The sequence below is a fragment of the Lytechinus pictus genome, chromosome 8 (genome assembly GCF_037042905.1).
Source record: "Lytechinus pictus isolate F3 Inbred chromosome 8, Lp3.0, whole genome shotgun sequence".
NCBI lineage: Eukaryota > Metazoa > Echinodermata > Echinoidea > Temnopleuroida > Toxopneustidae > Lytechinus > Lytechinus pictus.
Window position 1 is genome coordinate 29,375,104 of NC_087252.1, and position 18,493 is coordinate 29,393,596.

The 18,493-nt window shown below is 36.5% G+C and overlaps 1 protein-coding gene across 2 annotated transcripts; it reads left to right on the forward strand.

Moving 5' to 3' along the window:
- Window positions 1-130: 130 nt before the first annotated feature.
- On the forward strand, window positions 131-17,678 carry LOC135155142 (uncharacterized). 2 transcript variants are annotated; one of them, XM_064103908.1, is made up of 7 exons: window positions 139-456; window positions 4,876-4,965; window positions 9,182-9,216; window positions 11,007-12,296; window positions 13,128-13,196; window positions 14,343-14,432; window positions 15,185-17,678. In XM_064103908.1, exons 4-7 carry the CDS (start codon window positions 11,058-11,060, stop codon window positions 15,236-15,238), a joined length of 1,452 nt encoding a protein of 483 aa, XP_063959978.1. In that variant the 5' UTR covers window positions 139-456; window positions 4,876-4,965; window positions 9,182-9,216; window positions 11,007-11,057; the 3' UTR covers window positions 15,239-17,678. The 2 variants fall into 2 exon arrangements, with proteins under 2 accessions (XP_063959977.1, XP_063959978.1); XM_064103907.1 differs by lacking the exon at window positions 4,876-4,965 and having other exon boundaries at window positions 131-456.
- The last annotated feature ends 815 nt before the right edge of the window (window positions 17,679-18,493 follow it).

Below are 18,493 nucleotides of genomic sequence, written 5' to 3' on the forward strand. Positions count from 1 at the left end.
CGATCGTTTTCAAAGCGATATACTTTTGATTATGTAGAACCCCCTGAATACGAATGGAGCGGTCCAACTAATCGTCAATAAGTCCATTCGCAAGTAGGTGCAATCCCCCTGCCATCGTGAAAGAATCTTTTATCATGAAATGGTATTAAGCCCCACTTCATCCACTCAGTGCTTAGTTATAAACACTCGCCAAAGATTTACGCTTAAAGGAAAACCTATCATTACAAACGACGTTCAAAAACTCGACAATTTATACTTTTCTGCTTCTTCATATGTGATTATATGCAAATTTCGAACAGTTGGGAACTTCAAAAACTTGTATTTGATTCAGCTTTCTTGTTCGAGCAGACGGTGTGATCCTTACGCATCAAGTAGCAATGAAATTCTCCATCGTGTTTGTATGGTAAACAAGTAAGGCAAACTTTCGACGTTATTTTGTGAGAAACGCCGGAAAGGGTAAGTTTTATATATTCACTTTCTACTATTTGTACTTTTTTAACTTGTGTTATAACCCCCGTCCATCTCTGTTATGAATTTGTCTGTTTAATTCAGTTTCGCATAGTATTATATATACCCAAAAGCATATAAATTTAGTTACCAAAAAGTTATAAATGCTGACTTTTATATGATAAGCAATCATGAAATATGTGAGGGAAATAGCAATGTCTTTTTTCATTAATTTTGTTTCTTTTTCTTAACTAAAAAGTTTAGTGTGCGTGTGTGTGCATGCGATTGAGTTTTAATCAGATACGATTAATCAAATAGGATTATTTATGTCTAGGACCGATATTTAACATCACCATCCGAAAGACGTACTCGGGGCTCGAACCTGACCTCTATCATGTCTATTTCATGTGTTAAAGTGTATTTGGGAGTTACTCACGTGGCGACAATGTCCATGCTTATTCCTGTCCCAGGTTGATTGGTCTTGTAGAAAGTTTCTTTCTTTTATGACAACTGTATACACGTTTCGATAGTGTATTGAATTCGTTGGCGTTGATTTTGTTTATTATTGGTTTAGAACATAAAATATCTATTTTGATATTTTTGGAAATTTATGGAAAAGATGAAAGAGATGCTGCTGCCGCTGATGATGACGATGGTGATGTTGGTGATGATGACGATGATAACGATGATGATGGTGGTGATGGTGATGATCATGGTGATGATGGTGATGTTGATGTTGATGATGATGATGATGATGATGGCGCTGATAGAGATGACGATGATGATAAGGATGGGACGGTGATGAAGAAGAAGATGATGATGATAATGATAATAGTGATGATGAAAGGGACAATGACAATGAAACGATACTGATAGTAGGAAAAAGTTATTAATGTAACAATGATGATAACGTCATCAATAATATATTAGAAAACAGATGAAGATGAAAGAAATCTAAGAAAAAAATTGTATGGAAAATAAAAATTGCGGATTCACCCTTGAAATACCGTTATCATTGATGGTATCATCATCTAACTTGGCTTACACATTTGTAATCTACTTGAAACAACATGTAAAATGATTTACATAAACGGTAGAAAAGATCTTGTCTAGTGACATCGGATACCGACCAATAAATGGACTGCGTTGTGTAGCAAAATTATTCCGAATAAATGTGCGCCTAGCTACCTCTACAGCAACACCAACAAATATAATGATTTGGTTGTTTTGCATCACTTTATTGTGCGAAAAGCAATAAAGGAACAGTGTAAGAATGACAATACATATACATTTACAGAACAGAAGAGAGCCCAGGACATGGTCACATTACTGACACAAGCAGGGCAGATTAACATAATGTTACAGTTACATAGTTAAACTACCAAATAAGATGGAACATTCGGTGAAAGTATAATAAACTGTTAATCATCAAGTTAATTTGTAATTAAAATAATTATAGGCCTATAGATAAATCTTTCAGAGTAGCCTAGAGTAGCCTAGTACCATCTAGAAACCTACTTTAGGCCAAGTAAAATTACGCTTACGTGCTCAGCTGCTTGGATCTAATTGATAAATTATTGTTCCACGGTTAAAGTACTTTATCACTTTTTCATGCTAGTAATTAATTCACAATCAACGATTTTAAAGCCGCTTCCCTCTGTCCGGTATGATTATGTACGTCAATTAATTAATTTGAGATCTTGACATGCGTCTATTGAGTTTTAAAATTCCGATAAGGAAATCTAGCTTGATCGAAGAAACGGGAATTGGAGCAACTGACGTCCCGCTTTATTATGATTATGTATAAAGCTTGAGAGACTAATTTATATATATTTTTTTCTCGTCCTTCTCCTCAGTTTATCAACCCGTACGATTATTTTATGCTAACTAATTATAATGATAATAATAATGATAATAATAATTGATAGTAATTTATAATAATGATGATGATAATAATGATAACAATAAATAATAAAAATTATAATAACAATAATAATAATAATTAATTAATAATAATAATGATCTATAATAATCACCTTTTCTTGGAAAGGTACAAAGCTATTATTTTAGTATATAATCAACGAAGGCACAATGGACCGGTGATTTAAGTGAATAAGGGAGTTGATTATTCACTTTGACAATAATTTCGATCATAATTTGATCATAAATTATCTGAATTATAAATATTCAAGTTAATATATAAGTATATATATATATATTGCATAATAATTTGTTATGGTAAAATCAAACTTGTATTTTAAATCGTGTCAATGATCCACTTTATGCCCCCCTTACCCTTCGCATAACAGCCCCCCCCCCCGAAAAAAAAATGAAAGTAGATTATTCTATAGATTTTATTTCATAAACATTTTAAGGTTTTATTATACTGCCGAAAAAAATACACTCTCTCTCGCCCTTCAGTATATGATATATATCCCAAAATGTTAGATATAAACTGTAGATTCTACATTTTATTACAATAAATATTTAGGGTTCCTTCACTCGTTTTCGTGATGTCTTCTCAGTTGGAAAACAAGATCTATTTCAACTAATGCTTCGTATATGGTATTCATTAGAGCTCGGTCACAACTCGAAGATATCAGGGATACAAAAAGTAAACGCAAAATATATTTGCCAAATTTAGATAGTATATCCAAATACATGAATAAAAAAAAAAAAAAAAAAAAACATAACGTCGTCATTCTATTATCCGTGGTAAATTACCGCCATTCTCTAGGCTATCAATTGCATGTACCAGCCGTTTATAAATAGAAAGTCTGAGCCTTAAAATAATATTGTAAGCCTATACTTTGTTATTATTAAAATTAAAACAATAGGCTATCTTTACACTAGATGACAGGTAAATGCATCACACAATATGCGCCATTTCTTAATTGTCTTTTTAATCCATTATTCCATTTAATCAGTTATCAATAGTCACAATCGAAGGTTATGTAATCACAAAATTAATATAATGAAAGAAAGAGTCGCTTAACGCCTGACAACAAGAAACGTTGATATGTTGATAAGCATAAAGCAAATTCAGTACATATAAGCAAATCTAACGGGTGTACTATGTTTATTTAGCAGTTCTGCTCTTTATTTCTGCCTTCTTCTTCTTCCTTCTCCTCCTCCTCCTCCTTCTTCTGCTTTTCGGTTTTTTTTTTCTTCTCCCTTTTCTTCCCCTTCTTCTTCTTTTCCGTCGTCTTCTTCTCCCCCTCTTCCACCTTCTCATTTTCCCTTCTACTCTTTCATCTTCTTTTTTCTTCTTCTTATTATTATTACACTGTTATTATTCTCCTTCTTCTTATCATTCTTCTCTCTTTCCATCCTTTCCACTTTCTCCCGCTCCCCCTCTCTCCATTCCTCTTTCTCTGTTATGGGATCAAAAAGTTATGTCTCCACAGGGATTGAAATAATACTTCATTTCCGTATACCCCGTGTGCAATCTCAGAAATAGTATTTAGATACCTTGGTTACGCCAATTAAACATACATGTATGTACACATTAAATAGCCATTGACAGCGCAGATAATTTGTTGTAAATGACCAATATTAATCTTTCATAAACAAATATTGTTTCATGCCATTAAGAAAATGAAGACATATCAGTCAATTTGAAAACCTTGATTTTGTTTTCTTTTTTAATGGTGTAAAATGTTATTCAAATCGATTTAATTCGCAATGACGTCTTTAGCATTAGTTCGTCTCTCTACATGCAATAATGGGACTACTTTGATTTTTCGTACGTCAAATGTAATCACTGTTCATTAAATGCAGCGGGGATTATCTTGTTTCTAAACGGATTTCAGTTAAGCTCATGGCGTCAGAACCACAAGTTCAAGTGTCCGTGCTTATAGAAAAAGAAAAGAAAATTCGATAATCAATTCAAGGACATCACGGACCCTCTGTTCAACATTCCCTTGTTAATACGGCCAGTTATGTAATCCGTTCTTGACCTGGTTATTTTGTGTTCTTTCTTATTGGCCTTGAGATAATTGAGGTATCGCTAATGTAATTTGCTTTTCACGTTTGATGAAATTGATGAATCTTGTTTATCTGAAATTAACGTCGGTTATACACGTAAGCAAAGGACTTGGCAAGTTCAGTTAATTTATCTTCTATATTTGTTATAAAATGCAATTGAACTGTCTATTTTGTTTTGAATATGTACTATTACTTCGATTATATTTGTTGATTTTGTTGAACGGAAATAAATAAATCTAAATCTAAATTTAAAAAATATAATAATTTGATTTTATGAGGAGTATACACTGGCTTTCTGAGTGTAGATCAGCTCCCGCTCCTATTTCAATTTATCATATTTTGTTGTTGGTGGTTTTTTTTTTTTTTTTTTTTTTTTTTGGGGGGGGGGCTTGAAGAAAATGGTTGGAAGTCTTTTGATTACAATAATGTTCTGTTTTGTAGGGTAGCGAATGTTCAGACGAATCTTGTTATATGAATTAACACATGTTAACGGCACGTTTCCTCAGTCATCTCTGGTTATCGGTTTTAAAGGTAGGCCTAAATTAAACAAATCAATATTACATTTTTTTAAACATGAATTTAAAAAAAAAATCGGATTTCGTGTCAAATACACAGACCCCTCGTAAAATGGCCAAGTATTGAATTCAGGAAAATTTTGAAACCTTCAAAACATTGAATTATTCATTTGATGAATGATAGTATAATTTCGCACCCATACTGGTTCTTTATCGTGTTTATTTTTAACACTTAATATGAGCTTTGTGAGTGTAAATCAGCTTCCCTTCTCTTATATTTCATCTTATTTCGTTCTATATTTTGTAGTGGCTGTGAGCTGGGGGCAGGGGTTGGAGTCGTTGTAAATACAATACTCTGTTCTGGACAGTCCCGAATATCTCACAAACTTTGAAACGTTATTATAAAGATCCAATGCACTCATCTTTGTCTGAAAAATATGCCGATGCGATGAGGAGAGACAAAACCAGTGTGTTTATTTTTCAAAATTCATTTGAACAACTTTTTGAGAAAGCAAAACAATCGAGTAAAAAATCTATTTGTTCTCGACGAAGGTTCAAGTCCTTTTATGTATTTGAAAAGTGGTTTGATTTAAAAAAAAATCATTTTTATAAAAAAAAAAATGGGGGGAGACTCAATCTACCCAAATCCTCCCGGTTCGCTAAACCTCTGGCTGCTTGCTGAACATGAAAAGGAAGTACAATTTCATGAGGACATTTTGTCAACCCCAAAGTGTCCCACACTGCGCGATTCTTCTTGCTCGGCCGGAGCCAAGTATATTTCGATTCCCTATTGTGACGTGCGCAATCAATACAGTATACCAATAGATTCGTATCGAATGCATGAAAAGAAATTTAGAGAATACTTCTGACATCCCGACCCTTCAAACATGCACTGAACAGGCATGCTTGCAACGAATTTGACAGAATGAATGCAACAAGCAAAAGAATTGCTATCGATTTTTTTTTAAGAAAATACGTCCGTACATGCACGTGTATTACGGCTATTACCACTTGTAGATAACAGTGTATGGCTAAATAATTCTTTTGGTAGTTATGTACACAAAACAATTTATGGAATATAAAAATGGGCGTTTAAACCATTGAAAGATGTACTAATATTACAATAAAAGTCAATTAAACGTACGTTTACAGGCACTGCACCATCACCGTAGGTAGTGATATTACAACAGTAGTATAATATGCTCTAAGTGTTGTTTAGATGCGACAATATTGACCAGTGTGAATAATGTTGGTGCTAACAGAAACAAGCCAAATGCACACTTCGGGGAATACTACATATATATTTTTTTTTCTATCTATTTCATGTTTTTATTAATTTTTATTTTATTTTGTACAAAACAGTAAAGAATACAATAATAGAGAAAGATTTGCTTCCGCGAATAATTCTTAACGAAATAAAAACATATTTGTCCATTATCGCAATACTGTAAAACGCAGTCTAAAATTTTATACAACGCTGTTTACCTATATGAACCTTGCAATAGTTTTTTAACACTTTAAACAACCATGCTTCATTTATTGAGAATTAAATATTAAAAATTAAGCTTTGTTGCTTAAGGTTTTAAACACTTGTTAAACAACCATATGCTTCATTTATTGAGAAATGAGAATTAAATATTCAAAATTAAACTTTGTTGTTTAAGTTTTTTATACACTTAAAAAAACTGTTTAAACAGCGAATGTCAGGTTTAAATTATAAACAGTACCGTTGTATAAAAAATGTAATCGGCGTTTTCACTGTGTCGAAATCATGGGATTTTAACATGGTTTGCAAATATGCAATTACCATAGTTACGTAAATTCGAGGCTATTAAAGGAGAGAGTTATTCAACAAAAGGTTTGTGCATTTTTGGTGACGTCCCGGGGAGACGTCGACTGGGAAAAGGAAAACTCCTCATATAAAAGAATGACAAGGAAACGAATTTCAACGATTCTAAAACCGTTAAAAGACCATTACTTGAATCGTGGACCATGCCTAAATGCTCAGTCGAGACGAAAACAACTGTTTTCAGTAAAGTAAAGTTAGGGGTTTTTGCGTTTAAGTGAAGGTACTCAAGAATGTATGAAAACAGTCAACTTAAAACTCGTAATCTAAAAAAAAAAAACGGATAGCACACGGCATGATGTTTTTGGTTTACAGAAAGTGCGTTTTTCAGGGAAATTTGAGTATTCTTATAAAATTAACAAGTCAACAAAACGATGGGGGAAACAAAATGATCAATTTAGATCGAGAAACAAATTTTTTTTTCATTGCTATCATTATGTTATTTGGAAGTCAGATATGAAATAAAGCAATATTAAACCAGTTTGAAAAATGATTTTTTTTTAATGCATAAAAATCCGTCACCGAATATTTCTTTGCGAGACAATCGTTGATAATCTCCGTTTGTTGTTTTTAGAAGATCTTTTTTTCCTTTAATATTTCTCACAAGATGATCCTATGTTGGGAGTTGTAATGATGTTTAAGTCTCTTATGAAAAATTAAGCGAAACTTATATTACTATATCTTTTGATTTCGGGTTGTGGCTATCTTAATAGTTGACTATTATTGGCTATACTCTCTGGAAGAGTTAACATCACCGATACAGAAGCAACTGCACTTCGGAATAGAATAAGGGATTGATTGCGATAGCATCAGCTGTCAGGCGTATCCTCTGTATCAATAGTTGATCCCTCCCCCTCCCCTCTAACCCCCTACAAATCGAAATGCGATCGAATGCATTGGCAAGATATCCGGATTTGAGCTCCCTCCCTACCCCAAGGCGGTTTGCTACCCGAGAAACCATATCAAATTAATCCATGTGTAATTATTATTGTCATTTAGTGATCTAAATGCTTCTTATAATCTCCCCGCTTCGGTAAATTTGTGCCTTGTAAGGATTTAAATTATTCACGTTACTTTTTGATAAAGTTTAAAGAAAGAAAAGGAGAGTCTTATACCTATCTACGATGTAAGTGAAAAGTGAAAGAATTTAGATTTCTAGATTTTTAAAGGAAAATGTAGAGAAGAAGAAGAAGAAATAGAAATAGAAGAAGAAGAAAAAGAGGAGGAGGGAGAAGAAAGAAGAATAACAACAACAAAAGAAGAACAAGTAGAACGAGAATAACACGAAAGGGAAAAACTAAAACCATAGAGAAAAGGACGATAAGGAGTGGAAACTAGAATTACATTATCATACATTAATGTTGTTTTTCCTTTCACGTGCTAAAAACCTAGCAACTACTCAAAAGCAAATGCGACCAAAATAGGACAAGAAACAAAATTCATCCTCTAATGATAAAAAACCCAAACAAAACTAACATGAACAAAATTTTTTTTAAAGATACAATTGCCGTGCAAAAGACATGATTGATGTTAGGCAAATAATGTGACAATGAGACACAAGGAAGCGGAAAATCTTCCTTGAGTCGCAAGGTCTTCAGAAGTCTTTGGAGAAAGGGCTTCTAATCTAAGATAAATAGCTCGAAAAGAAGAACATAATACCGAAGCCACCCAATACCACTAAAAATATAATTCTAGTTTGCACACCGGTGTTTTCTTAATGTAAATCATGTAGCCCCTGAATGCATCCAAATTAGGGGCTGATTTAGTTCTGGAATTCATTTTCTACTCTCAACGCACTGGCCTTGCCTCTGGAATATGTGCCTGGTGTAAGTAAATTATTCATACTGTAGGTCATTTCTTTTTTAAAGTTACTGAGAGAAGGTCGGAATCATAGTCATTTCTCCACTCGTTAATAGCGAGTTTTTGCAATCACGACTGGGATAAACTCTACAGCATAGAAAATACAATTCAAATGACAATGAACAGCTTTGAGCACTTTGTCGAAAATTTGTGAACCTGGGGGACGTTTCATTAAGGACTTGTCGGACGTTTTATCCAACAGTTACAATAGTAACAGTGCCTCTCAGCCAATCAGAATCAAGGAAAATTGTCAAAATATGTTGATGAAACGCTCCCCTGTTTAGCTGACCGTCATTAGGTTCTGAGCTGACGAAATATTGTAAATACATGTGTGTCGTTTGTCCAGAGTCAAGAACGAAAATGTTGTTTTGATTCACCAATTTTCGACAAAGACTACTTCGTCATGAAAGGCTCTTTTACAACAGATTTTTTGTGTTGTTTAAAAAAAGGAAAAATTATAATTGTTTAAAACAGACTACAGACCTTTGATTATAATGTTTCAATGCTGCTTTTATTCAAATCTTAGGATCCTTGCATGATGTAGGCCTACCATATTCCCAGGTACGTTACAAGGACATGGCAACGTAATTACATGTGACATTGTTGTTACTGTAGCGTGATTCATGTTATTGGATGTATGAAAAAAAAATTGATTTTTTTTCAAAACAAACTACAGATCTTTGATTTTTATAATGTTTCAATGCTGCTTTTATTCAGATCTTATCCTTGTTCCAATTGCGTAATAGGCATAGGCCTACCATATTCCCAGGCACTTAACTAGGACATGGCAACGTAATTATGTAGACTCATGTGACAGTGCTGTTACAGTATGTAAGTGGGTTTATGAAAAAGTGTGTAATTTTGATGGATTTTTCCTCTAAACACTCCTGAGAAGATTGCATTGGGGTTTTATATTCGGCTCAAGCATCGACCGACGCTCGATTGAGAGCGCGATTAAAAGAGGTGGAATCAATAGTGATTGTTACGTAACAATGCCTTAAAGACCGTGAAGACTGGTGCGATCGATGTAATGTATTCGGATCACAATGTTCATACATTCTGTCCAAGTCATTGTTGTCAAGTATTAATGTAAGTGCAATTAACTTGAGATGAAAAGAGTTTTATATGGCGCTTGGAGACTTTCTGGCATATGGGCCTATTTTAAAAAAAAAAACTACAATTGAAGCTAACCTATACAGGCCTATCTTTCGGGAGAGAGTGTACGTTTTGATTCAACAACTCTCTATGAACAGTGCAGTCGTTTTCCCGTACATAATAACCATAAGAAGGCCTGTAACGATATTTTATAGGCCATATAATATAAGAAAACTACATTTCTCACTGCAAAAACCATCTTTCTAAAGGAAACGTCATTTTAACTCAAACATCAACATCATCAACAACAACAACGATGACAACAAAAACAATAGCAGTGATAAAAACCAAAAAAAAAAACAACATCAACCCCTGGTCGAAATTCCAAAATGACTGACACAAAACACAAACACCTGTATTTTGCCATTCTGTCTGGAGCCCCCAAATATCCACCGAATAGATCGTAGTTAAGCCAGAAGCAAATGGCATAAGTCTACGGTGATTTATAGCAAAGCCCCCTCCCCTTAAAAGAGGAGAAAAAAAGGAGAAAATGGGTTATATCACGAACTCCACGAAGACTCGTCTAAGGACATCGCAGTAAAATGCACCAGCTGCAATGGAGGCTCTAGCACGGAAGCTTGAAATAGAAGACGAGATAATTCATCGACTCTGGGCACTGCATTTGATTACAACATTCTAATGGTATTTTTTTACCAGATTGCTAAAAAATCATGAGTGCTTATTAGCAAGCAACCACAGGACCGACGGCTTAAAGTCCGATCAGAGGGACCTGAGGATTTAAATGCCTTACCAAAGGGCACTAGCGCACCAATTGTGAGTCGAACCCGGGTCACCGTAATACGAAACCCCCGCTCTACCGACTGAGCTATCGCTTGTATCATGTCCCTGTTGCTACTAGTTAGTCTATGCCTACTAGTTACTACCAAATAGATCTGTATGTGATTGATAATGTTTAGGCTTACGATTACTTGAATCAATAACTCGGAAACAGTTACACCGGGTTCCTGTTTCATAACGACTCTGTTCTTAAAAAAAATGAGCAATTTCTTTAACAGATTGACTATAAGCCAATCAAACTTAATGATTTCAGTAGTTTGTAACTGCCATCGCAGGTTTGCTTTTATAGCATGTTTTATGAAACTTGCACCTGGTGTATGTCGCATTCATGAAATATGTAATTGATCATTATCATTGAGTGAGTAACTATCTATTCCATATTTTCCTTGTCCTTGCAGGCGTGTTAACTGATAGTTCGTCAGCTTGGAGTGAACTGGAGATTTGCCACGATGTCGCGAAGCAGTATATCACCCCTGGTCGAGAACGAAGCCAAGAACGAAGTTGCCAACGCGTGGACGAATGGAACAGTGCCCCCTATGACGCCCCAACGCAAAGAGCTTGTTGAACTACCACCCATAAAACAATCAAATGGAACTCCAATAAATGGTACTCCACTGGTTAAGCGGCATATCGGAGCTCCAAAGGCCATGGAGACCACAGTGTCTTTGGAGATAGAAGAGAATGAAAAAGGGATGAGCACATTGGACTACAGGAAAGACATCGACATGGAGTTCTATCGTCTTCTTGGACCACTCATCAAGTGCATGTCATTCTTCGGACTATGGCATGGTTATGTTGTTGACCCAGTGCACAATCCGCCACCAAAGACTACTTTCAAGAGGATCTTTAACCAAAAGAACTACTGTATCTTTGCCCAGGTGCTCCTGTGGTTTAACACTCTTAGGTACGCTCCAGCATTCTTTGTTGGATCCTACATCGATCCGATCAAGCTTGTCCCAAAGGTCATTTTCTCCATCTTCACCCTGCAGTGCGCCCTCAACTCCTCCGTCTTCTTCTACTGTTTGTCCAAAAAGGACAAAGTGTCCATCTTCTTTCACCACTTCGAGTTGGCTATCCAGAGCAACCCTACAACGGCGGTGGATAAGACGTGGTTGAAGCGAGCCAGTTGGGCATGCACCGTGGTCGCCATCATCTTCATGATCGTCCACTGTCTCAACCAGGCTGCCAACGCCTATCTCCCAATCGAGACCTTCCGCAACAACAGCCTGGTTTTTATCGCCCCCATGTACTACAGCGCTCCGCTACACGCCTTCTTCGGCATCATCTACCTCTACAACTTTGCCGCTTGGATCTTCCCTCTACTCTTCTTCGTCCTCATCTGCTTCATCCTCTCGCGCCAGTTCGTCAAACTTGATCAACGCCTCGAGAGGTCCTTGCGCAAGGCCCGAATCGACGGGTGCTTCCCGAAGGATTTCGAAGTTCTCCGAAGACAGCACGAAGCGCTCGCTACAGCGTTGGACACATCCAATGATGGTCTCTTTACGTATGTGAACCTGGTGACCTATGCGACTATGGCCCCTCTAGCGGTGTTCTTACTGTACCGGATCATCACCTCACCGTCCTATCAACTTGGTCTCTCTGGGTGGTTCTTCTACTGGACTTGGATGATCAATATCTTTATCAATGTCATAATCGTTTCATGGATTGCTTCTATTACAAGTACTAAGGTAAATTCCCAGTCTGTCAGCAGGGCCCTGCGAACGACTTTTTTTTTTTGGGGGGGGGGTGCTGAAGTAAATTTGACAAGCAAAAAAAAAGGGTTTCGCTACAAATTTGACACACCACTTTGACACACCTACCAGAATTCCAGGGGGTGCTGCCTATGGAAAATAATACACGCAGGGTAAATCTTGGGGGTGCTTCCCCCAACATCCCCGCTTCCCAAGGCCTAGGCCATGTCTACCAGTTAGTTTCTTTACCGCTTTTACCTAATAAGAAATATTATATGTTCACAGTGAAATGCATCTGAACTGTGTTTTAACTGTTTTTATTTTATTAAGTAATGACCTGACTTTCCACAATCGGTTTATTTACAAAGTATTTTCTTCTGACTTTACCCGACCTGATTAGAAATACATACAAAGTGAAATGAATCCGAACTTTGCCAAACTGGATTCGAATTGTTAGTTTTCCACAAGCAGTTAATCGACAGAATTTCCGTCATGTACACCAAAAGATAAAACGAGATAATACTGATTGATGGATACCCCCCCCCCGCAATATTACAGGGTCTACATATGTTTTTGTTTATTAATCTATCTGTCTCAATTACTTTAATTATTTTGTCTATATGATATATATATCGTTTCACCTCTTTTGTTTTCTCTCTCTCTCTCTGTCTGGCTTTCTCCTCTCCCGTTCTTTCTCCTTCTCTCTCTATATATCCTCTTTTCATCTATCTCAAAATAACTCTTTGCTGATCTATTTCTTTCACACAATTTCCTTGTCTGTGGATTTATTTAATTCCACCCATGAATCTCTTCTTTATATCTTTGCAGGCCCACGACCCAAGAGAAAGACTCTTCTTGGTTAATCTATGGAATATTACCAACGAGGAAATTATGCAGGTGAGAAAACAATGGTCTTAACATACTAACTTTAACCGCGGTCACGTTTCCCTTGCGGTGTCCACACGGTGAGACGGAAACATCCGTTTTACAAATTTCTCTACGTCTACCACATACATGACATACATGAAGCTGGTACAACTATAATTAAAATTGAAGTTTTCGACTCGCCGTACTGCCAACGTAGGCGGAAAGTGACTGCACTGTTACTCATGAAGTTTATCTCACCCGTACAATTGTTTTGTGTTATTTTTGTATGGGTTTCACTTCGTCAAATATGCATTATTGTTACTTGCTGACAAAAAACCCCAACAAAACAAACACCGATCGATTATGATTGTACCATTTTCCGACATTTCCACGTTATCATCTAGCATCATGAAAAAGTGAAAATGAAACAGTCCTTGCAGTAATGCTTTCGACTTTTATGTCCCTTTTATTATCATCGACCTATCCATCGACTCCTTGATTCATTCATCATCCGTTTTAATCCACTATTCATTCATACATGATTTATTAACACCAATTATTCTTAATGGAATTTCTGCTACTATATTCTTCTCAACTTGCTGGTCCCCGTTGCCAGGTAGTTATTGATTTTGATATTGTCCCCTTATCAAAAAGAATTGTATATCTGATTATATCAAATGGATCCCACCAGCAGCTTGGCCTGACACGGAACTGACAATTGTGGTAGATGATAGATAACCCCCTTTTATAGGATGTCAAGGCTTTTCTTTTGATATGGCGCTCTTTGGGCATATACCATTCAAAGCGCACAAGACCAAAATTTAACTCCACAAAGATTTTGTGGAGATTAATTTAATTTCAGCTGGACTTTTCAGACTAGTTATGGTTTAATTGAGATAAGACTGAGGTTAAATCAGGGACTACTATTGAATTAGGATTCGTTTCATTTCTTAGTCTTATCGATTCTATTTTTTCGGAATAAGATCTCTCAACTCAATTCTGTTGATCTAAAGTTCATCTCTTTAACTACCAATCATGACAATCATATATCAGTTACAATTTTTGTTTGATTTTAAAAACTTGTAACTTTTGAAAGATGGGGTCTCGATATCAGTAAAACTGTTTTAGGTGAAGTTTGATGAGTTTTCTTTGTGACGTCATAATTTTTTCCCACAGATGAATGTATTCCTGAATAGAGTTAGCGGGGATCCTATGGGATACACGATATTTGATCTGGTTACCATTACAAAACCTTTCATATTAACGGTAAGTGCATGTAAACATGTTTATGTTAAAAGAAATAAAATCACGATTCATTCCGTTTATGGATACTGATGGTGAAATACTTGGAGCTAATCACGAGACCCCCCCCCCAAAAAAAAAAGTCAGAGGCGGTGAGCAGAGGAAGGCAAAGATGGTAGAATTAAGACAAAGAAGAAGATGCACTGCAAAAACGCCGGTGCTAATTTAACACCAGCTCGGTATTTATATAGGAAAACACCAGATAGGCATTTAAACAGCTAATCAGTGGTAACCAATATCGATTAGATTTTAAACTGGTTTCAACTCTTTTCTTGTGTTTTCCGATACAGATACCGGGCTGGTGTTAAATCAACACCGGTGTTTTTGCAATGTGGAGAGAGTTTGAAGATTTGGAAAGGGAGAGAGAAGGAGGGGGAGGGGTGAGAGAGTATGGAGGAAGTTATGATGGATAGGGTATAAGATTAAAGTTTATTTTTTAGAAATTTATCAATGCTATAATAGGGTTAGAAGTGCATTAAAATATGATTTGATGTTAAATAGCGAAACCCAACATTTTTCTTTTGAACATGTGTCCGTATGGAGCCAAAAGACAATCTCCTATAAAACAATAGTGTTCTCTTTGATTCAGAAAACAAAATGGTAATAAATATTCAATTCACTTCAATTCAATCTAATTCATTTCAATTTTATTATTCAGGAACACTGGATGAATAAAAAGTAATCGTTAATATTTTCCGTCTTTCTTTCACTCTTAGATTGGCGGTCTTCTCCTTACTTTCTACGCCATCATCTCCGAGTTCAATGCATGAAAAGGAGACTGGTTTTCACTTCACTTTGAGCGGTTTTGTACTTCATTTAGAGTGGTTTCCACTTCACCTCGAGTTGTTTTCACTTCATTTAGAGTGGATTTCAGTTGTTTGAGCGTCGACCATTTATTCCTACCTGTATAGGTCACTACATTGACATCAAATTAATCTATTCGGAGTGAAATTTCGCTACTTCAATCTCTTCTATTTGGTCCAGAGTTAAATTGGTAAAACCGGAGGAGGTGGACGATCGGTCCTCTGATATTGCACGGAATGAAGAAGAAAAAGGAAAAAAAAAACCAGAAAAATATGGAGAAGAAAAGACATACATGAAGTTTTAAAAAGTTTATGGAAAAGAGATCCCATTTCAAGTGACTTGAATAACTTCGTAATTGTTTAAACGAAAACTAAATGGAATTCGTTTATCGGTCACCCCCCCCCCAACGAATGACCAAGGAGGCGCCCCGTGTGTACTCTTACCCACAAACAGACGTGTTTCGTTCCACTTCCCGCCAAAAACCGAAACAAAATTATGATTGCCAAACTCGTATTTAATGCTGCGAAATTGATACCAATGACTGATTGAGTCTAGCCGTTTGCAGATTTTGTGATCAATTCTAAACCTCGGGATCTGTATGAGTAAATAACTCCCCTAAAACAATGTTCGATGTAAGAAAAAGTTGTTGAATTAAGTCTTAATCGGTACTCGGACCCCATGAAGAGCCTCGTCATGACTGTATAAGTCACTAATTTTCTGGTTCTGAGTTGGTCGCGAACCTTTTTTTTTTGGGGGGGGGGGGTACATACAACATACCCAAGCCTGTTCCCTTATGTTCGCCCAATTCTTCAAAACAATAAAAACGACATGTTATTTATAAGCAGCAAAGAGATATTTGGCCCTACGAGCAAACATTCCTTGCTCTCTTTTTTAATTCGCTGTTCATGATGTTGCTGCTGAATACTTTTGTCTACATCGTTGTCAGTATTTGCTTCACTTTTTCAAATTATCGCATTTTTACTGCAATATAATATTTTATTTCTGTAAATACGCGTTAATGTCGTATAATATAGCATTGGCGAGTATGTATTCTACAGTCACGGTAGTATTGTAAATTAAAGTTTAATTAGCATAAGATTTTCTAGTTTTTTTAACAGAAACAATTAAGACACAAGTGAACAACTGTTTCAAAATAGTTTTGTTTCCTGAATGAATATCATGCATTGCTGAGAATAGTTGGAGCCACCTACTGCTATGGCCTATGTGTATATGTACATTCCTTTTGCTTGCCTTATGTCTTTCAAATATAACTAGAATTTATGAATATATATGTTGTAAGCTAGTGTGTCTAATATTTATCATTATAGTGTTGCTTTTTAAAAGAAATTTTATTGACAGTAAGTAGGTAAAGTAGTTTTGATTTGGACATTTACCGTGTCAAACTAATTTTTTGAGAAAAAGGGGCATTACATGTAGTGAATTGAAGTGCAAGCCTAGATGTTCGCCATTTTGGATAACTGACACGAATTTACGACTCACGTGACGTACGACAGTAGTTGGGGACAAAATATGTGCAGGATATATTTCATTAGAAGGTGTATTTTATACAATGCGATCGGTTGCTAGGGCGAATGCCTGGTCATTATACTCCGATGATAATTGAAAGGGTGGAATTATAAATCGTGTTTTAGATAAAGGAAACATTGGCCTGCGATTGTGTATACGAAGATTCTCACTCAACAATATCTAGTAAAACAGTGTACTGAGTAGTATTGAACAGGGGCCAGTTTCATAAAACTTGTTGATAATAATGAATTTGAAATAATAGTTTAAAGCTACCGAAATCCTTTGATTTGATTGGCTGATAGTAAATTCATTATTGAAATTGTGCATTTTTTATTATAACAAGTCTTCATGAAACGGGCCCCAGGTCCTGATCAATATTGAGTAGTTTTAGCACCACTCGGAGAACACTTTTAAAAACATTAAAATGTGTTGTTAAATGCCCTCCATGACAAAGATCAACCAAAAAGTCTTTGTCGAAAATTGGTGAATCAAACAGCAGTTTGTCCTGGACGCCTGACAAGCGACATACTTGCAATGTTTCGTGAGCTCCGTAACTTAGGACGGAACTGCTGTTCTAATGCACCAATACTCGACAAGGACCTCTCGGCTGTTCTTTGTAAATTTGATAGGCATTTTCAATACATTTACTGTGCTCTTGGTTTCGTCCTGCGTCGCGATGCAGGACTCCCCATTGAAAATTCAACAGAAAATGATCATCTATTATCTATGTCGTATAGGTTTGCTGTCAAAATCTTTTGATATGAATGTTTGGTGACATCATCGTGTATTAGCTGGTGATACGTACAATTTCATTTATATAATCACGTGGACTGTCTTGTAAAAGTTGTTGATATTAAATATTGACATTTTGATAGCTTAGAGTGGTTGGATGTGCGTTTTCGTCTCATTTGTCCGGGGATCGAGAGGGGTGTGGGGGGGGGGGGGCTCAAGAGAAGTGATCAGGATGAAAGGGAATTAAAGGGCGGGAGGGATGTGGGATAGAGAGGGATTGAAGATTAGGGCAAGTGGGACAGGAAGAAGAAGGGGGGGTATGGAGGAAGATATGGAGGAAGGAGACGAATAGAGAGGGAGATAAAGGGGGAGAAAGGGAGAGGGGAGACATATACACGTTTGTGTTCAGTGAATGAGGGGGGGGGGGGTAGGGACAGAGGGGAAGGAAGGGGGGGGGGGAGGGATAAGAGTCAGAATACTTGGGATCTGTTGAAAAGCTCGTTCGATGATATCAGTACCCATGCACTTGTCCGTTGCTTCCATTATACTATCCAGAATAGAGTGGCAAGTGATCGAAAGTCAGCTCTTTCAGACTCTTCTTTATTTTCATCCCTTACTCTTCCTCTCTTTTTTTCAGTTTTGTCTTTTCATCTTTACCTGTCTCTCCCCCTCTCTCTGTCTCGAAATCCCTCAAACTCATCTCTATCGTTTTTCCTTCATATCCCCCCCCCCCCCTCTGTTGTTTCCATCCTCACTCACTCGCTTTATGTAGAGTTCTTAGACGCATTCTCTCCCGCTCTATACACACAGCTACGTGTACTGGCGCAAATCCAAGCGGTGAACCTTTTGTTCGGGGGGGGGGGGGGGGTCTATTGTTTCATCCCCCTCCCAGTTGAATAGTGTGACGTCACGGATTTACGCCAGTGCACACAGCCTCTCTTTCCTTTCAAGTCTGTCTCTTT